Raw genomic sequence first — 22,245 nt, forward strand, 5'->3', positions numbered from 1 at the left:
TGTTCTTAACGTGTCTTTAAATAGGTGTAATCAAACAATGGAAAATCCAGGATGGAATAATGACAATATTATGAAAAGGGTAGTTGCTACTGACCACATAGCAGAGATGCTGGGTCGCAGATAAGCATAACAGAAAGACTGTCAAACAAAGAATTCGGCCAAATAAGCCTTCATCAGAATTACACACACACACACACACACACACACACACACACACACACACACACAAGACCACAGTCTCTGTTGGTAAGGACGACGCTTGGGTGGGCAGGGGGAGGGATGGCAGGGCAGAAGGACTGTAAAGTGCTGCTTGTGGGAGCATACAGGGATGAGGTGTGGAGAGGGTAGGGCAGCTAGGTGCACTCAAGAGGTTAGACAGAGGGGAGGGTGGGAGTAAAAAAGAAGAGAATTAAACAGACTGTGGGTGCATTGGTGGGATAGAGGATTGTTTAGTGTTGGAATGGGAACAGGAAAGGGGATAGGTGGGTAAAGGATAACGACTAACGAAGGTTGAGGTCAGGAGGGTAACAGGAACACAGGATATATTGTAGGGCAGCCTGCTCGGCAACTCGATGGTCCAGCTGTTTTCTGTGTAGGTATTGTGCACAATGCCAGAAGCAGCCAGCAGCCATAATTCATCTTGTAAAGTTCCATTTCATTTAGGCTAATTCTAAGCCATCCAGTATTCAGCATGCAAAGGTTTGTCAGTCAGTCTGTGGCAAGCATTAGTAATGTAGAGATAAAGTATAGCCGCCACTTACATGACAGTTGACTGGCCGGTTGGGTGAAATATATGAAACTCAATATGAAGATCATCATTGTCATTGTCGTTATGACAATGTTAGAAAATATATTAACTAAAAAAAATCTGTTCCAATGTAGCATGCAGTTATTTAAAAAATTAAAGATCCTTCCAAACAACAAATGAACTTTGAGAAGGCTACCAAGGAACATGATTGGCAGGTCATTTGTGTGGCTCCAGATTTTAATGAGTAGCACTATCCTTAGTTTCTGGTTGAGTGAAATCAGGTAGGCTAGGAAAGTGTATCATTCAGTTGCTGTATATATTTTGTGTATGTGAGTACTAAAATGTGTGTATGTTACATGTCACATGGGGAATATGCTAGCAAAGCGATACAGGCGGTGTTCTACCAATGCAGCTCTCGGAAATGCAAGTCACTAAAGGAAAGTGTGCCGAGAACATTGTGCTACCACTGTCACATCTGCTCTTCATTCTTATTAAATAGATGTTTGAAATTGATTTATGGAGGATGTATTAGTTCACAAGAGGTCTTTAACATGTAATGACCAATGTGTATTAAAGCGTTATCAATAAAGTGTGTTAATTTAAATGTGTGTCAACTACTTGTGTTGAGTAGCACAGTGATCCTACCAAAAAGCATGGAAGAGATTTTTCAATTTTCCTGATTTCTGAATGACAGTGAAAAGCCTTTGTATCATGTACATTTAAAGGAAAGGGCTTCAATTTTTACTTTTGTTGACCTGTTAACACTGCTTTGGAAGTTATTAGCAAGCAGTCTGTTTTGTAAATATTAGGAACACTGGAACCTATACTGAAAGTCATCCACGGACAATAAATGAAAACTAATGTGTTTGAATCATAATTCTGAAAAACAGAAAGAGGAAGGCCTTAATTTCTTTAAAGTGACTAAATTTGAACAATCCCTTGACAGTATTTCAATTAATTCCTTAAACCGAAAATTGACTGATGGTAACTCAAAATAACTTTGGAGAATAACAGCCCATACATTCTCCCAAAAGTATTGATTGAAATTTTGTTAGAAAAACAGTTTGAAGTGATATACCTAAATAGTATCTATGGCACATCATTTTGTGACACAGTTAAGGCAATTCTTGGACTGTGGTGGTGATTTCCATGAAGTTTTCGGAGCAGTCCCTTCTGTGATAGGAAGACTGAACAATCAGGTGGAGAAAAATTGTCACGAAATTTTAACCATGGATAGCTGATGCCAGGAGGAACCAAAATTACTAATGTTGTGTAGGTCAACCACGTTGAAGCCTCACCAATTTTCACCCCCCCCCCCCAACATCGTGCAGCCCGCCTCCAGTGATGTCGCGACAGGCGTGAATGGAGGGACGAATGGAGACGTGTCGTCTTCAGCGATGAGAGTCGCTTCTGCCTTGGTGCCAATGATGGTCGTATGCGTGTTTGGCGCCGTGCAGGTGAGCGCCACAATCAGGACTGCATACGACCGAGGCACACAGGGCCAACACCCGGCATCATGGTGTGGGGAGCGATCTCCTACACTGGCCGTACACCACTGGTGATCGTCGAGGGGACACTGAATAGTGCACGGTACATCCAAACCGTCATCGAACCCATCGTTCTACCATTCCTAGACCGGCAAGGGAACTTGCTGTTCCAACAGGACAATGCACGTCCGCATGTATCCCGTGCCACCCAACGTGCTCTAGAAGGTGTAAGTCAACTACCCTGGCCAGCAAGATCTCCGGATCTGCCCCCCATTGAGCATGTTTGGGACTGGATGAAGCGTCGTTTCACGCGGTCTGCACGTCCAGCACGAACGCTGGTCCAACTGAGGCGCCAGGTGGAAATGGCATGGCAAGCCGTTCCACAGGACTACATCCAGCATCTCTACGATCGTCTCCATGGGAGAATAGCAGCCTGCATTGCTGCGAAAGGTGGATATACACTGTACTAGTGCCGACATTGTGCATGCTCTGTTGCCTGTGACTATGTGCCTGTGGTTCTGTCAGTGTGATCATGTGATGTATCTGACCCCAGGAATGTGTCAATAAAGTTTCCCCTTCCTGGGACAATGAATTCACGGTGCTCTTATTTCAATTTCCAGGAGTGTATATACATCAAAGCTTTTTGTTATGTAGCTTCTCAAAATTTTTATCAGCTGTATTCACTAGCCTTTACCTTTTGCAATAATGTTTCTACCTTACTGAGAAAGTAGAGTACACATTAGTTCTTTTGGGTTATTTTACCTCAACTATTTTAATAAGACTCTAACCTAATCATTCAAAGTCAAGACAAATATTCCATCACCTCAATGAATTTTACAACAACTTGTTACATTAAACAATTTAATATCATTCAGAATCTTACACATGCACACAACACATCAGTACTGCAACAAAATTTGAACTTTATCACTGATAAAGCTGTTCTACATGGAGATTTGGCCAACTCTACACTATGGCATTTTACACAATTGTTACGCCTGTATAAAAAGTGATAACTCATTTGTTCTTGTTTAATGCAAAAGTATGTGTCAAAGTACGAACTACACATGAATGTTTTAGTACGAAAGCTCAAAGAACACTCCACAACACACAGGTTTGCTCGGTACAAAAGAGAACTATATAAACTAACTAAAAATTTAACTTGCACTGTGACGCAATACACTTGACAGCTGAACTGCACTGTAAAATACTGTACATTTTTTTCCCAAAAACATGTCTGAAAAACTTTAATACTATACTAATGTCAGTAAACGTCAAACAGTTAGTGCAACTAAATGTTTTCAAGCTGACTGGTTTTTATTTAAGTTTGTCATTAACAATCCTATGAAAATCACATTGACAGTACATTTACCAGTTACAGCAAATGATAAAAACTGTTAATAGAAAATTGGTATATCAGTCATCACATATTCTCTACACTGATTAGTTTTACACATAAATAGTTACAACACACACACACACACACACACACACACACACACACACACACATGTGCACCCGCACCCTTTTTCCTTTACAAGTTAATGCAAAGTAACCTCAAATAGTTACCATCCTATCACACAAATTGGTTTGGATCAACAATTTCACAACAAATAAACATCAGCATCAGCTTAGAAATGATAACTGAGATGGATTTTTTTTTTGAGCAGCAGATTCCTTAATGAAGCAACTGTCCACTTTAATGCAACTGATATATTACAAAATTTCACACGGTTTCATCTTAGAAATGAAATCACTATACTTCCCCATCACAAAATTTGCATGAACATTCCTTATCTGCAACTGCTGATTTTTCAGTCAATGTACTGAGCTAGCCATCTAAAGCCTTCTCCATAGCCTTGTCTTTTCAATACAGAGCACATGAAAAGCTCCAAAGGGCGCCCAGGAAGTTCTGATCTGGGAATCTTAGCCTGTAAATAACACCAAATTACCAATTACTCTTAAATCACAAATAACATTTGTAAATAAACAATTAAAAATTTATAGTATTAGATCAGCAGTTTTTAAAAGTTACCTTTCCTGTCGTCTGTCCATAAAGAGCAAACACGTTTCTTAACTCATCTTCCGAAGCAGCACCAGGTCGGTCAATTTTATTCCCTAAAATGAGAACTGGGCAGTTGCTTAACTGCTCATCAGTCAGTAGTGAATCTAGTTCTCTTTTACTTTCATTGAACCGATCTCGGTCACAGGCATCAATGAGAAAAACAATAGCATCTACAGCAGGGAAATAATCTTTCCAAACTCTTCTTGCTGGAAAAAAAGGTAAAGCAGAAATTAATTTTTTAGTAGGCATTTGTATTAACTACAAGTGACTAATTTGTTTTTAGAATGACTGTTCCAGAACGTTACTCCACTACTATGGTACACAAGATACCATAAGAAGTGGCTAGGTAATGGCTGGATTAAAGGGACCAAACTACGAGGTCATCTCTCCCTTGAGGAAGAAAACTTAAGATACATCCTAATTAACTCAATTGTATCCAAGAACCAAGAAAATCAAGAAACAGAAGGAAGTAGAAGGGAGAAACGGGTAAAAGGGTGAAAGTGGGAGAGTTGCCTCACCCAGAAAGCAGCTGGAGGCCCCTGGGACACATTACGCAACTGGAAACACACCCTTTGCATCTGACCGGTGCTTCCACAACCATTGCTATCACAAAACTAGCTACACAGACAAGATAACATTTCAGGAAAGATAACAATGACAATGAGTCTGTCAACTATTGATGGATGTAAAAGAATAAGAAGAATTAAAAAGGTGAGAAGAGTAGGAGGCAGGTTGGATGACCGAGCAAGGGCAGTCTGCGCTCCTTGGGTCAGAGCAGGTGATGGGGGTACCCCTCCAATCCTTCAAGCGGCCAACAAGGCTAATGTTCGTGTCACAGAGAAGAGTAAAAGAACACTTTCACGGGTAAAATGTAAAATCTAAATCAGCCACTTTGGTGTCAACCAGAGGTACTAGCTTATCTGCAAGATTAAGGTTTTGCTGTAAGGTGACCAAATTAGGGCAGCCCAGTAGGTAGTTGGCCATCATTAGACGGCCACCACGCCGGCAGTGTGACGGATCTTCATGCCCGAGGATGTGGCTGTGGGTCAACCAAGTGGGGCCAATGCGAAGCTGACAAGACAGTAGATTTCCTGCAGGAAGCACAAATGGAAGACTGCCAAATGGTCTTGCTCTCTGTTATGGTTTGCAATCTATTTGTACAAACGATGGCCTCCAACAATTATTAGCGTACAGTGGATCAAAGGTCCGGTTCTGGTACCCCCACCATATCCAAAGTCAACATCCTGGTAGCCAACTTGAACAACCGGTCAGCATGTTCATTCCCTAGGATCCCAACATGACCAGGCATCCATACAAAGACAACTGACCATCCAGCATGGTGGAGGTAATACAGGAGATCCAAGATAGTCACAACCAATAGGTGTCGTGTGTAGCACTGGTCGACAGCCTGAATACTACTCAAGGAATAACAGCTGATTCAGAACAACCTGCCAGTGCCAAGGACGAAGGTGGCCCAGGGCTCTAGCAATGCCATCAATTCTGCAATGAATGCACTATATCCTTTTGGCAGGGAGCATCATTCACTATATCCAAACCATTTCATCCGTTGAACATATAGCTGTCAGTGTGTACCACATCCTAGCCTGGAAATACAACGATGTCCAGGAACAGACTGCGAAAAACAGTAGTGTCTACTGAGTCTATTGATCCAAAGGAGAGATTGCAGCAGATCTGAGGATGGGGGTACACAGCATGGGGGCATGTGCAATTTCTTCCTGACAAGAGATGACAGTAGGGAAAGATGAAATTCAGAGCAGAGACTCTGCACGTGAACTGCAACAGTGACTCCAGATCTTGGCCTGGGTGTGTGTGTGTGTGTGTGTGTGTGTGTGTGTGTGTGTGTGTGTGTGTGTGTGTGTGTGAGAGAGAGAGAGAGAGAGAGAGAGAGAGAGAGAGAGAGAGAGAGAGAGAGAGAATCCTACCAGGAAAAAGGACACTATAATTCAGATGCTCAGGGGAGCAGCGAATGTGTATTGCACAGTGAAGCAGCAATTGTTGGCACATAACCTGTAGGGAAGGGATGCCATCCTCCACAAGTATGATGTTCACAGTGCTGGTCAAAAGGCACATGTCAAGTCAGACCTCACAATGTTGTATTGGGGCCAGGATCCACAATGCTGAAGGCAATACTGAGCCAAGCACTACACTCCCATAAGCAAGATGTGACATGATCAGAGCTTTGCAGAGCATTCTGCACCCCAGCCAGTATTACATAGACAGCAATAAGTATTAAGATGTGACCATAATATTTGCTTAAGTTTGCCATGTCAACCAGGCATTGACGACAAATTCCAAAACATGATAAGACTCTACCACATTCAGCATTTGGTCCTCAAGATAGATCTGTTGGGGATGAACAGTATGAAGGTAACAAAATGCTTGTCCTGTCTTGGCGGCACAAATCTGGATGCCATGTGATAGAGCCCAGGTCTGCACCTTTTGTATGGCACCCTGCAGTCAGCGCTCATCAAAACCCACAGTTTAAGAGCAATAGTAGACGCAGAAGTCGTCTGCATACAGGAGGTTGATGCTGTAGAGCCCAAGGCTGCTGCTAAACCATTGGTAGTCACAGGAAAAAGGGGCACACTCACTCAATAAAGAGCCCTGTGGGACCCGTTTCTCTTGCATATGAGTAGTACTGTTGGAACCTGAAACTGGGAAGTACGGCAAGACAAGAACTTCCGCACAAAAATCGGGAGTCAGCCCCAGAAGACCCCACTATTGGGGGATAGTGAGGACGTGGTTATGCCATGAAGTGTCTTAAGCCCTATGCAAGTCAAAGAAGACATCAATAAGATGTTGATGCTGGGCAAAAGCTGACTGAATAGCACACTCCAGGCAGACTAAATTGGCAGGAGTAGTGACACTCTCTCCCATTTTCGTGATAATACAAAACATGCTGCCCTTCTTTGAACTTTGTCAATGTACTCCATCGGTCCTATCTGATAAGCCAAAAGTCCCCCAACTGAACGTACCAACACAGCTGTTTACTCACCATGCATTCGAGCAACTTGCAGATAATATTAGTGGGGTAACTGGACGATAGCTCGAAATTTAGTGCAGGCTTCAATGCAAGATGCTTAAAACAGTTTCCACAACGAAACTTTGTTTCGGAACCTGGCAGAAAATCCAAAGAGATTCTGGTCATATGTGAAGTATGTTAGCGGCAAGAAACAATCAATGCCCTCTCTGCACGATAGCAATGAAGATACTATCGAAGACAGTGCTGCCAAAGCAGAGTTACTACACACAGCTTTCCAAAATGCCTTCACAAAAGACAACGAAGTAAATATTCCAGAATTTGAATCAAGAACAGCTGCCAACATGAGTAACGTAGAAGTAAATATCCTCGGAGTAGTGAAGCAACTTAAATCACTTAATGAAAGCAAGTCTTCTGGTCCAGACTGTATACCAATTAGGTTCCTTTCAGAGTATGCTGATGCATTAGCTCCATACTTAACAATCACATACAACCATTTGCTCGACAATAGATCTGTACCCAAAGACTGGAAAGTTGCACAGGTCACACCAATATTCAAGAAAAGTAGTAGGAGTAATCCACTTAATTACAGGCCCATATATTTAACGTTGATATATAACAGGATTTTGGAACATATATTGTGTTCAAACATTATGAATTACCTCGAAGAAAATGGTCTATTGACACACAGTCAACATGTGTTTAGAAAACATCCTTCTTGTGAAACACAACTAGCTCTTTATTCGCCTGAAGTGTTGAGTGCTACTGACAAGGGATTTCTGATCGATTCCATATTTCTGGATTTCCGGAAGGCTTTTAATACTGTAACACACAAGCGGCTTGTAGTGAAATTGAATGCTAACGGAATATCATCTCAGTTATGTGACTGTATTTGTGATTTTCTATCAGAGAGGTCACAGCTTGTAGTAATTGATGGAAAGTCATCGAGTACAATAGAAGTGATTTCTGGCATTCCCCAAGATAGTGTTACAGGCCCTTTGCTGTTCCTTTTCTATATAAACAATTTGGGAGATAGTCTGAGCAGCAATCTTAGGTCGTTTGCAGATGATGCTGTTGTTTATCGACTAATTAAGTCATCAGATGATCAAAACAAATTGCAAAACAATTTAAAAAAGATATCTGAATAGTGTGAAAAGTGGCGGTTGACCCTAAAAAGAAACTCGTTAAACTTCAGTTACACAATGATTCAGTCAAATCTAAAGGCCGTAAATTCAACTAAATACCTAGGAATTACAATTACGAACAACTTAAACTGGAAGGAACACAGAAAATGTTGTGGGGAAGGCTAAGCAAAGACTGTGTTTTATTGACAAGACACTTAGAAAATGTAACAGATCTACTAAGTAGACTGCCTACACTACACTTATCCATCCTCTTTTAGAATACTGCTGTACCCTGTGGGATCCTTATCAGATAGGACTGACGGAGTACATTGACAAAGTTCAAAGAAGGGCAGCACGTTTTGTATTATCACGAAAATCGGAGAGAGAGTCACTGAAATGATACAGGGTTTGGGCTGGACATCATTAAAAGAAAGGCGTTTTTCATTGTGACGGAATCTTCTCACAAAATTTCAATCACCAACTTTCTCCTCCGAATGCGAAAATATTTTGTTGAGACTGACCTACATCGGGAGAAACAATCTCCACGATAAAATAAGGGAAATCAGAGCTCGTACGGAAAGAGATAGGCGTTTATTCTTTCCGTGCGCTATACAAGATCGGAATAATAGAGAATTGTGAAGGTGGTTCGATGAACCCTCTGCCAGGCACTTAAATGTGATTTGCAGAGTATCCATGTAGGTGTAGATGTAGATCTCAAGAGGGGTGTTCACTCTGGTACAATCATGCTCTCTCGGTTCAGATACAGTTAAAAATGGCAAGTATATGATGTTGGCAATCCACTGATGCATGTCTGAGCATTTGGTGTGGTATGGCTGTGGTGCCGTGTCAGGGCATCAGGCTAGGGCACTGAGGAATTCCCACTCACTGAAAGGAGCACTGTAAGGTTCCAGGTGACGTGCAGTAAATGGTAAATGAAGTCTTTATGCCTGCTGTTCACGGACAGAAAAATGCGGGCTGATAATTCTCAGATGCAGAGCCTCAAGTGTTATAAAAAGCAAAATGTCTGGCAACAGTGTTTGGATCAGTGTAAACATCACCATTCACACAGATACCAGGTACAGCTACAGGATACTGGTGTCCATAGAGGCGTCAAATCTTCCTCCAAACCTGTGAAGGAGGGGTATACGGTCCAATAGTAGCAACGTAACTATCAAAGCATTTTCGTTTCTGTCATTTAGTGATATGGTGGACCTGGGCACAGAGTCGTTTAACAGCAATGAGGTGTTCCATCAACAGATGTCACTTAATAGTGTTGGAGAGGCCGCCTGTGATCTCTAATAGTCCACCATGATTCGGCAATATAGTTTGGATAAATGGCCGCATCAGTCATGAAGACTGAAAACCTTTATTTTACAGACCGATTTTGGTCACTGTGTGACCGTCTTCAGTACATATCCCAGAGAGCGGGCTTAGTTAAGTAGCCCGGAGGGCCAGGTGTAGGAGATGCGGAGGGCGATGGCACAGTCACTACAGAGGATGTCGTCATCATAGTAGTAGCTTAAGTCAATACCCTCTACAATACGCAGATTTCAATTGGAGGTTGGGGGGGGGGGGGGTATATTGACAGGAATATTACCAGCTTGTCACAGGTAAACAGTGCCTGTGACTGAGCAAGAGAGGCCATTTTGAGCAGAATGAAGCCATTTTTCTTCTTTAAAATTGCTTGGTCACTTCCCCAAACCGGTCCAAAAGGTATGCAATGCAGAACAATGGCTCTGTAGTCAAATCCCTGTCTGTCCTAGAACTAATCAGTATTTGGAGGGGGGGGGGGATTATTTCTTGCCTTGTCTCTGAGCCCTATGTTTCGCCTGTGGCTTAACCTGGGAGGGGAACATTTTGGGGTCATACTTCTTCACACATTGCAATATGTCTTAGTTTCAAGAGAATGCTGGAGCTGTGCGGCCACTAGTGGAAGGAAGTTTAATTCACTTTAGCTGCAAATATTCCATCTTGGTACCACCCACTCTAAACGGGGGTTCTCCCCTTGGGCACCTCCCACCCACAGCAATGGTTACCTGGTCAGTAAACCATTGCCTGGAGCCCCTGTGCCCCAGCCATGATGGGCACATACTTTTTGGATTGCATGGGAAGTTTCCAGCCCAGGCAGTAACAGTGCAATCTCTGTGTGGTCACAGAGGGTTACCACTCCACAGGTATTTGACTGCCCCTCCCCCCTCACAATGGAATGCTGGGTTTTTGGCACAGTACCATTGCAAGAAAGAAAGATGCAAAGAGAGAAAGTCAAAAGTCGGAATATAGGCCACACTAGGTCACCTCCCTGCACAATCCACACTTACATAAAATTTAGAAGAAAAGTAGAAGTCAAACCCAACAAGAGGACCACATAATTAGAAATGAAAAGTTTTAGAAGGCTGGAAGGCAGGAAAATGAGAGCCCTAAACACAAACCAGATCCAAGCACATTCGGCAATGAAGAGTAGAGAGGAAAAAAAATTGGAGGAAGAGACTTCCAGCATGGAAAGGAAGTAGTGATGCAAGGGTTGGGGCCTTGTGGGGTCCAAGCACGTACTCACGAAAGGTGGACAAGCACATACTCACAAAAGAGGATGTGATAGTTGGGATATTAACCTATGTCACTGTACAGACAATTTCTAAAAGTCACTTCCATCGCTGGGGTCCTCTCACTCCATGATGTAATCTGGAATATGATTTACTAACACTGGAAAAAAATTAACAACTTAACTGGTCATGCAAAGTGGCACAGTGGTTAACATAGTGGACTTGCATTTGGGAGGATGGAGATTGAAATCTGTCTGCCCATTCAGATTCAGCTTTCCTTCTTCAGTAGATGCTACATGCAGATGTCAGGAAGGTTCCTTTATAAATGACACAGTCAATTTCCTTACCCATTCTTGACAACCTCTGTTTAATGACTTCTTTACTGACAGGGTGTGAAGTCCTAATCTTCCTCCTTTCAGCAAATAAAACACAATGAACAAGCAGCATAGGTCCCAAATTTGTTGAACTACATTCACCAGAGAACACTGATAGGGTGTATACATCGACAAGGAAAACAAATTCCTGGATTTTTCCCGGGGGCGGGGAGGACAACTTTTTCCCTGATGACAATACACTCTTTCCCCGATGAAAATACTTTTTTGTATTAAATGACATAATACTTTCTCTCAGAACTGTAAAAACTATCAATCCTTTGATAGGTTAAGGTTTTATACACTGGCACAGAACTTTCCGGCACTTCAGAGAAAAACGTGTTTTGGGAAGATTTTTTTTTATGTGCAGCAACATATAAGCTGCACATTTTTGAATTACAATTTTCTTTCGTATTACAAAAGTATAAATTTGAATGCCATGAAACACAACACGTTAGTTTCTGAAACACTGAAATCTAGATTGTTATGTGCTTTTGTAAGCAATCATGGTCATGTCACGTGATTTTGCCAGTAGATCTTCAGAGCACAGGACATGTGATTAGTCGGTCAATAGCAACGTCGGTCAATAGCAACGTCAGTCAAGTTGGGCGAACACACAAATAGGAAATGTTAATGGTTTAAATTAATATATGCAGTGAAGCTACAAGATAAACTAAGCTTTACATATAATACTGCTCTCTAAGATTAATAAGGTACAAGACAAGCTAAGCTTTAACATATATTGATTTTTTTCTGCGTGTGTTACACACCAAGATACATCACAAAAAGGTGAGAATAAAATTCTAAATAATGACAATGTCTGGTCTTCTGGTCTCAAAATTCTTCTAAGGGGCTGGTCCTCAGAGTGTTGAGTTTTAAATGAGCGTCAAACATTCTGTGGTTAAGAAAGTCATCGCGCATTCTCGCACATAACATAATTCATGTTGCTTAAAAGGAATTTTGCATTGAAAGTAATGCTTTTCAAACCACCATTCGCAATGTTTTCCCACAACCGGTTCAAAATACATTCTTTTCAGCAGTTGCTAGATAGCACCAGAAAACAGGCATTACTGCCCATGTGCAGCTACTTTATGTAGGAAGCCCGTGTGTTGTTATGTATAAAGCATTAGGAGATCTTACATCACGTTATAAAAGAAACAGAACATCAGAGGATACTTCACGAACTTCATAAACCATAGTAACATGCATAATTTGGCTTAAAGTTCGCATTCATTATGTTCAGATTCACAACGAAGTATGTCCCAACTTGTATTAAGGTTTTCAGGACGTAAATTTTCTTGGGAGTACGAGTACTGTGTTATCTCATGTTTGGTTCTTTATTACGGCCTAACGCCATACATGCTAGAAGATGAAAACATGCACTTGAAATTCAACGAACAGTTGAAAACTAGCCAAATAAATTGACTGCCTAAGTGGAAAACATTAATAAAAGCCAAATTTCTTTAGCATACTGACAAAAATGACTTCATTGTTCTGCAAGGCAGTTAATTCTTGACTACAAAAAACGTGGAAATAAAATAAAATCGCATATTTTAGCCTTACGTAATTATGTGAACGTATTTTGATTCACTTGTAGCTCCCAGCCACAGACATCAGATTTCTTTTCACTTGATGCGAGAGCTGTAAACTAAGGTGAAACAGAAAAATTACTAAATGTAAACAAGGATCATGTAGACAGTACCTTCCTTCCCACTACAACCGATACTGCTCTGCGCACGCGCAAATCTAGCAGCATGGATGCACCAGAAAAGTTTTTCCAGGTAGCATCTGGCTGCTTGTTGTTACTACTGATACAGCTAACAGCCACACTGAAAGTAGCCAGAAGTGGGAGAAGATACTGTTCATACACAACTCAACTGTGCATGCGCATGAGCCCACTGGCAACTCAAATAAACCTAATGTAAACAGTTATGACGAAACACTCATCGGAAGCAGTTTGTTGTTATGAAGTCTTTGTCCTAAAGCCTACAACACATTTGGTTGGCAGACATCTGTGTACGCAGTGCATTTTGCTGTTGTAAAAGGCATATTTCCTTTGAGATTTGAGTTTAATTTTTTTTCTCGTGCATATTTTATTGTTGTTGTACTATTCTACAGTAGTGGACAACAGTACTATTTTTTTGTCAGTGTATCAGTTTGTAGCAGTTAAAATTACAAAAATTTAACTGAAAACCAAAACAATGAAAAATTCCCGGAATTCTAAAAAATTCCCTGATTTTTCCCAGGTGAAAAAAATTCCCCGGTTTTTCCCGGTTGTCCCAGGGTGTATACACCCGCATGATAATTTACAGATTTAAAATCAACCATATGTAAAGTACCATGGGTTTTAAGCACTCGAGAAGCCCGGAATTTGGAATATCCAACCTCCACAAAATTTATTTTTAAGCATCTTGCTTGTGACAAGCTTTTGGCTTTGTTGGAACAAGCTCATAATACTGGCACAACAATGAACATTAAAGTGAACACAGCAGTTTTACTGTCAACTTTTATGCCTCATGGGGGAGGAAGAATGTGACTTTCAATACAAAACCCTATCTTCCACATTTAAGCTCTCAGGTTTTCAAATCTCATCCTGTGCAATATCCAACAATCAGACTTTCCTTCTCATTCCACCCAGTAAGTCTCCCCTGACTCGGTGTTCTGGACCATTTTTCTGAATTCTACTTCTTTTTTTAAAAACTCTCCAGTCCTTTTTCTTCAATCCTCTTTCTTCCCCTTCAATCCTTCTGGCAGAAGAAGAAGAAGAAGAAGCCAATGGCCCCTAATAACTACAAATTCATGGAAAATTCAGTTAACATGCAATACCTGTTATATATGTGTTCTGCCGCCACTTGGTGAGTAGATTTTTAACCAACCCAATTACATTATAAGGCATACTTTAATGTTAAGGCACACAACAGCATGTACAGTGGCATAGAAGCAGTCATTCTTTACACAGCCCATCTCTGAATATGACAGAAAGACATCTCATGTAGAGTGTGCAAGAAGTACCCCTGTGATGTACTTTGCAGCATCCACAGAGTGTAGATGTAAACGACAGGTGTGAAAAGGTACAATACTTGAACAATTAGTCATAACAACTGAAATAAAACTTTAAGTAGTGATACACATCTCTGCTATAACTATGAATTTTTCCTCCAATACATGTATTCAGGATTTTTTAACTGCTCACTTACCTTGATGATGTCCACCAAGATCAAATGTTGTAAATCTCATATTACCTATGGAAAGTTCTTCTGAAGCTGAAAAATAATTTAATTATATTAGCTAAGTTGCATACACAATGAGGAATTTGCTAATTGCCCACATAGAAAAACAGAGGTTACACATCTAGCAATAGTTCAGTCCAAAACAGCAGCTAAGAAAAATGCTGTAACACGATTAAGCCTTATGAAATCTAGAACTACAGTCAAGCAAACAGCTATATGAAACACAAATGCTGTTACTTAGTGAGAGATTAGTTATATATGAAATATATTCTGGAGTAAACACAAAAATATCAGAGCTAATTTCAATTTTGAACAATGGAATACAATAACTTACATGGCTGTAAGTATTTTATTATCTTTACAATAATCTTGTCAATTTACAGTAATCAGAGCCCTCTACCAACCGCTATAAATAACAGATACTAATATGACCTTTCCGGTTGTCTTCTGAAGCTGACACTATGCTATGAGTAATGTGTTCATTAAGTACTCTTGTGTAACCATTTTGAATTCCATGCAAACTCATAATGGCTGGTAAGAAAATGGCATGTGAGCTGGGCTAAAATGCTTCTCTTGTTCCAGAAAACAACTATCTTAGAGTTGATTGTAATCCACAACATAGCTGAATGTTTACAAATAAAACCAACAATAACGATAACTTTCCAGTCTTGGAAGACTATGAGACTTTTACATGCAAAAATAGGCTTTTACATTAAGGTTCTCCATGTCTTTACCCTACAGATAATTAATGGGAGATAGAATCACCACCAAATTATGTGTGCCTTCCATTCACCACTATTTTAAAGCATCACCATACATTAGTTAATGCAGAAAAAAGTCTGGTTTACATTTAAATGAACTTTTGTTACATATCTAGCAGAATGGCTCAAATGTGAGTTTGTGTTTCACTTACAAGAAGTAAACTGTCCTCAGATACATATTCATCTCTCAACTATGGCACCTTAATATAAGTCAACATCTGATGCTACTCCTGCACTTTGTCCTTTAATGCCTGTTACATCATCCTCCTCTTCTCCCATATCTTTATGAATTGCATTCACACTATCTCAACAATTCATGGAGGGTAATTTCACAGTCCAAACACAGGAATTACATATCATATTTTTTGGTATTTTTGTGTTTACTTAAGAATGTATGTAGAATATTAACTATTTGCATTACTCTTGAAAACATGTTCACTGTAAATCTTGACATGATACCCATGCATCAAATCAAATGATCTAAGAACTGTATGTAATGAGAGGAATAAATCTTATCTCATTTCTTTCTATGCATCCTATCCTGTTCTTTTTCTTTCACTTTACTTATCCTTCTGTGGTGGTCCCCCCCCCCCCCCCCCTTTCCAGGTTCCTCTTATTCACTTATTTCTCTATCCTCTCGCTTCTTAAAGGCTTGCTGATCAGCTATTGTAGCTTTGTTTTACTCCACAGTAGGCTTCTTTTGAGCAGCTGACAGTTCCTTGAAACATCATTTATGCACGTGCCATTCAACACATAGCAGAAAGCACTACATCAAAAGCTGTATATAGCAATGGAACAGTACAACTATTAGAATATTATTATTTTATTTCTGTTTTTTTACAAATTATCATGACAAAGATTACAATAACAGTGTATCAAATTTACACGTGTTAGACAGTTCCAAAATTGGTAACACCTGTTGGTGTCCAGGAAAGAGGAGGAGCTTCTACAATTTGTTCCCTTTCAATGATTTAATAATTGTACTACATCTCCGATAGATTAACATGTAAGTCTATGCGCTAAATCCTTTCATGGTGTCCAGTAGACACTACAAAATTCATGACATGACAAACAATTTTTACTAATCAATGTCTTAACATCAGTCAATACTATGAACAAGAGTTAAATATATATTTATTAGAATAAGCCACAATAACTATGTAGACCTACTGAATTTTAATCCAGCACATTAACTACTTTTTTACTGTATTTGAAAGTGCTAAAGCCAACATAACATTTAAAAAATGAAGTAATTTATTTCTATTGAACAAAACTTCAGTCTTTCCTACAGTTTCAAATAAATAAAGGAAGTTCTTACTTGGATGCAATGTGGGAACATGCTGAGCTAAACGATCGTCCTTCAGCATGTGAAGAAGAGTGGTTTTACCAGCATTGTCCAATCCTAAGAAGAGCAGCTTGCCAGACTTTTTCCATAATCCTGTGAAAATGTTAATCATGCAGCTCTCATCATCTTAACAAAAATTTTCAATAAGTCAACTTACAGGTCAATGGAACAGGATCGACGAGATCTTCCTCCAACAACAGCTGCATTAATGTTGATTTCCCAGAGTTATCCAATCCTAAGACTGCATATATAGCCTTACGGCGGTTTAGGCCTTCCATTACACAAATGAAAAAGCACACCAAATAAAAATTGCAAGTGTAATTTTCAAAATGTACACCATTAAAATTTTATTAATGTTATAAATGACATACTCCATTTTAAATAATCAGGAGCAAAGAGCCTCCCTAAAATCAATAAATTTCTTTGATGACAAACTTATTTAACTGCACTTGAAAACCAATTAGCTACAATTTTAAATTTATGGACAGCTCTCTTAAATATTTCTCAGTAATAACTCCCTTGCCCAACTCCCAACTGTAAGAAACATTTTGGAATTTAATCAATTAATTACAACATTAATCACACAAAAAATCAATTATCTTTTTTTTTGTCATCTACAGATATATTTCAAAAATTAGGAGGAATGTGTATCTAAGGTTAAAGATATACTAATTGTACATGTTAAACTATGTATAAATTTTAAAATGACAGTATGTTCTTTCTTCCCCCGAAATATCTTTGTTCAGTAAACAAACATTATTTCCAGCATAAATCATCTCTCTAAAGCAGAGCATGCACTGATTCGTAACTACATGAATAATTAAAACTGTGTGCTGGACTGGGACTGTTTTTAGGTTAGAATTAGGATTTTGACACACTGTTTTGAAAAAAGTGAAAACAACAGAGGAGCTGAAGAAAATGCTTAAGACTGCACAGGAAAGTAATGTTAGGTTGTTTCATCAAATTATTAGAGGATTGAATAATAAGGTAGATGAGTTTCTTGTCTCTGAGGAAAACTCTGACAGCTCTGAAAGCATCCTGTGCCTATCTGAGCAACAAATAACTGCAGGGTTAGATAAGTTGCCTATAAAAGATTACACTCCAGCAGCATACTTACGCAGAATATGGGAAAAAAAGAGGTGTTACAGATATTAACACAGAACAAAAGCTCAACAACACAGACAGAAGACAGATTTTGTGATGATCAGCACATAGATGTGTGCACTTGCAAATTAATACATGCTGAAAAATAATTCACTTTTGATTTTAATCGTATACAGACTCCCAGTGGGAAATTTTAAATTGTTGATGAGGAATCTGGATTCGTTGATGTGCTATCCGTCAGGTAGCAGCATGCAGTTGATAGTCCGATTTTCTGAAGGATTCTGACAGAAAAAAAAATCATCTGGAAACCTTATTTGGTTCCTGCAATTTGATCTCAGTAATTAACTTTGCAGCACAGTGGGTAAAGAAAACAGAACCCTACTTGATACTGTTTTCTTTGGTGAAGCCCAAAGCAAAAAAATTACTGTTTACCCTGTAGCAAATGCTCTCTCTGATCATGGTGCACAATTAGTTACGATAAATAACAGTGCCCTACAGTATGGGTACTCCTAGGTGGAAATTAGATAATTAATGACTCCACGATAAATATTTTTAAGAATAGTTTACAAGAGATGACCTGGGCTGAAATTTATAATGAACAAAATGGTAAAAGAAAATTTAACCTATTCCATGACAATATTATTTGAAAAAGCTATCCACATAAGCTAATCAGAAAGGGCATTTAATATCCATGCAAAAAATAATGGACCGCTGGAGGGATTAAAGTATCTTCTGAAAGGAAAAGGGAAATGTATCTGTTGTAGAGAACAAGCAGAGATCCTGCAATTATTACACATGACAAAAACTACTCAAAGTTACTAAGAAAGGTTATCAAAAATCAAGGAACATGCACACAGTGCCAGAAATCAGTAATTATGGCAACAGACTTAAGGCTACATGCAATGTTGTGAAACGAGAGACAGGACAACCAGCCACAGAACAGGAAAACATCACTATTGAACTGAATGGAATGGCTATAAATGAGGAGTCCCAGATAGCAATTATATTTAATAATCATTTCTTAATTTTAGTAGGAAGCATAAGGGCAAACAGTTCAAGAGAAAAATCACATCAGTATGTTGAAAAAGTAACTCATAAAATTCAATCATACGAATGTACCAGCAACTTGTCCTTGCTCAATAGGGAGAAATCACATACTGAGTTCCCCAAGGTGCAATCTTAGGTTCGCTGTTGTTCCTTATACATGTAAACTACCTTACGTCTAGTATACAACAAGCAGAATTAGTTCTTTTTGTGAATGACACTAGTATTGTATCAATTCAAGCATACATAAGGCAGCAGAAGAAATTGTAAACAAAGTTCTTGATAGTGTCACTGCTTGGTTTTCTGTAAACGGTCTCACTCAATTTTAATGAGACGCAGAATATTAAGTTCTGCATATGTAGACGTATTGTAGTACACCAATGGTAAGTGTAACATACAGTGAAGAAATACTAAACAGGGTGGAAACTTGAAAAATGTTAAGTGCCCATAATGATGATAATGTGAACAGTTTAGAATTTCGTTCCTCCACATTTGCACTTAGATTCATTGCATCTGTTGGGGAGAGATAAACCAATAAGTTGACATATTTTGCATATTTTCATTCAATAATGTCATATGGAATAATGTTTTGGGGTAATTAATTTTTAAGAAATAAAGTCTTCATAGCTCCAAAACATGCTGTAGAATAACACGTGGTGCTTAGTCATGATCATTTTGTAGACATCTGTTACAGATTTGGGCATTTTGACTACTACTTCACAGTATATTTATTTCCTCATGTAGTTTGTTGTAAATAATCCACTACAGCGCAAAAGAAACAAGGATGTAATAATTACAATACCACAAGGAAAAACAACATTTGTTAGTCCACATTAAGGTTATCTTTAACACAAAGAGTGGTGCATAATACTGCAAGTAAAATTTTTCTTACTTATCCAGTGATATAAATGTCTGACAGAGCAAAGTAACATTTGTAAAGAAACTGAAAAAGTTAATTCCTGTCTCCTTGACAACTCCTATTCCATCAAAGAATTTCTATTATTGTAACGTGTACGAGATGGTGTGTGTGTGCGAAACCTACAAAATTGACAGGAGGTAGTCATAGAAGTTAATGTGCAATGTGAATCATGTAAAACAAACTGTTCCACATCATTACAATTTATAGTGCAATATGATTCATGGAACATGAAACTAATTAACTAACCAACCTGCTACCTTTGGCTTTCGCAGGCAAATGATTTGATACTCAGCTGGCAGAACACTTGCCACAAAAGGCAATGGTCTCAGGTTCAAATCTATGTCTGGTATGTATTTTTCATCTGTTAGGATATTTCAAACTGATTCCTTCCTTTTGCAATGGAACATTTAAATTAAGACCATGGCAAATGAAATTTAACTCCAATTTCTAATATGACAGGATCTTTTTCAATTTTTAATTTGTGTATTGGGTGATACAGTTGGGAAACTTAACAATAAACTACGTCTACTGTTTTTATAGCATTTTAACTGTGCCAGTATTGTGTATAGTCACAACATAATCACGGATTTCTATTGTCACGAAAGAGCCTTCACTGCTGTGTCAACACGACAAACATTTACCTATGCAAGTTCAAGTGCATTCTTAACACCTATTCGTGAAAGCTTGCTGGAATATATACAAAATTTCAGAACAATATACATAGACTTTTGTTAAAACTTTTAATATATGGGTCTACCTGTGAATTTAGTGTACAATATGGATACATAAAAAATCAATTCAGCATGCAGTGGGGAAAACATGCCTAGTGGCTCCTCCTCGTGGCAGAAGGAAAAGAAAGAGGCATGAAGGGAAAAGACTGGTGAGATTTAGCAACTTAGAACCTGAGGTCAGAGGAGGCTTACATAGGTCCAGTAAATCTTCCCTGACCTGGTATTTAAGATGACTTTTCCATAGCTATCTCCATTTCATAAATCTAGCCAGCTCCTGTTCTTCATCTTTCTTCCTTTTCCCTTAAACATTCTGCCACAAGGAAGCCACTTGTCTGAGAGTTTGGGCATTTCTATATCTTTTATACTGTGTCCCATAAATTTTGTATCTTTTGTATGGTTCACACAATGAAAAGCCTTAACCAATTTTATCAAACTCTTTGGTGGTTATTCGCTAAGTAAATGTTCTGTCCTAATTTATCTAATTACCAGAAACAGATTATTAAAAGTTTTTAAATTTTGTAGTCATCTACCTTCAAAGAAATAGTATCAGAGCATTACTAGAAAAAGCAGGAACGAATTTAGGAAGGTTATGATTTAACATCCCATGGACTGTGAAGCCATTAAAACTCTGGTGTAAATTTGAATGAGACAAGGAACAGGCAATAAATTTTCCACGGGTTATCCAAGAATCTATCGTGGAATTCACAATGAGTGATTTCGTGGTACCTTAGGAACTGTGAAGTGATGTGGTTAAAAAGAATTACTGAAACAATACAGTAACAAGTGTAGATTGACAAATCCAGACACTTTGAATGATGTTGCTATAATCTATTACCAATGTCAATTTCCATGTTTGTCAACATTTGGAATCATATGGCTTGGAACAGGGCCATTTAATTTTTGTATACACCATTAATGTAAACAAGAAAGCAACTGTCATTGCATTACACCATATGTTGAGAGATTTAAATGTTTTCAAGTGAACCAGCTGCTACTTGAGACTTAACAAAAAACATTAACATCATCGGATTCGAAGAGATTTAACTGACAATGCAGTGGTCCTCCGTTCTGATGATTCGCCTCAGGCCTTGCAACGACACTACAGAAACTGACTACTATCAACATATAAGGTTTTTTTTTAACATACCTAAATATCCCAGAACACCAGTGAACCAATCCCAGAGAAACATCGCGAATCCTGAAAATGAGCATATCAGATGTAAATTATACGAAACATTCATTTAAACGCCATAAAAATCATTAAATCGGGTAACACTGTTACACTACTTACTCACAGATTCTTTAAGTATATCGTTATTACAATGATCAATAGGATTTACAAAAAGGCGAAAAAAATCAGTCAGCGCCCTGTCATTAATATTATCTTGGTATATATTAATACAATGCGTCAAAATTTGAATTACAAAAGTTCTTTAATCACAGGCATCTAAGTCAAGAGAAGAGTTTTCACGCATTGTCATTAAAATTAAATTAAACACGATAAAAAAAAGAAAATGTAGAGGTATAACTCGTTGCAATACTGCTAACACAGGCGTGGCTTACCTAGACAGTTTATTTACACGTACAGGGAAATAATTTCAATAATTTTGTAACTAATCCGAATCAGAATAACCACTATCACGATGACTAGCAACCTCCAGAGGTGATGCTACAAGGTGCATGTCACACAGAAACAGTTGGCATGAGGATGACGTACACTTCCTGACGACATAAAATTATTCAGATCGCAGATTGTACAAACAACGTGTTTATTA

General features: G+C 38.7%; 1 protein-coding gene across 1 annotated transcript; it reads right to left on the bottom strand.

Moving 5' to 3' along the window:
* Positions 1-3,082: 3,082 nt before the first annotated feature.
* LOC124616853 (GTP-binding protein SAR1b) lies at positions 3,083-22,186 on the bottom strand. Its single transcript, XM_047145217.1, has 6 exons — positions 22,034-22,186; positions 21,618-21,668; positions 16,646-16,765; positions 14,534-14,599; positions 4,271-4,506; positions 3,083-4,166 (listed from the first exon to the last, which is right to left on the bottom strand). Exons 2-6 carry the CDS (start codon positions 21,658-21,660, stop codon positions 4,050-4,052), a joined length of 582 nt encoding a protein of 193 aa, XP_047001173.1. The 5' UTR covers positions 21,661-21,668; positions 22,034-22,186; the 3' UTR covers positions 3,083-4,049.
* Between the last annotated feature and the right edge of the window lie 59 nt (positions 22,187-22,245).

The sequence above is a fragment of the Schistocerca americana genome, chromosome 1, assembly GCF_021461395.2.
Source record: "Schistocerca americana isolate TAMUIC-IGC-003095 chromosome 1, iqSchAmer2.1, whole genome shotgun sequence".
Taxonomy (NCBI): Eukaryota; Metazoa; Arthropoda; class Insecta; order Orthoptera; family Acrididae; genus Schistocerca; species Schistocerca americana.

What these genes read in the sequence shown, in the direction of transcription:
- LOC124616853 (XM_047145217.1), bottom strand. Translation starts at nt 21,660, where the DNA reads ATGTTTCTCTGGGATTGGTTCACTGGTGTTCTGGGATATTTAG. An exon ending in TGGTGTTCTGGGATATTTAG is followed by an intron (nt 16,766 to 21,617) that starts GTATGTTAAAAA and finishes ACATTTTCACAG; the next exon opens with GATTATGGAAAAAGTCTGGC. An exon ending in ATGGACAGACGACAGGAAAG is followed by an intron (nt 4,167 to 4,270) that starts GTAACTTTTAAA and finishes TGTTATTTACAG; the next exon opens with GCTAAGATTCCCAGATCAGA.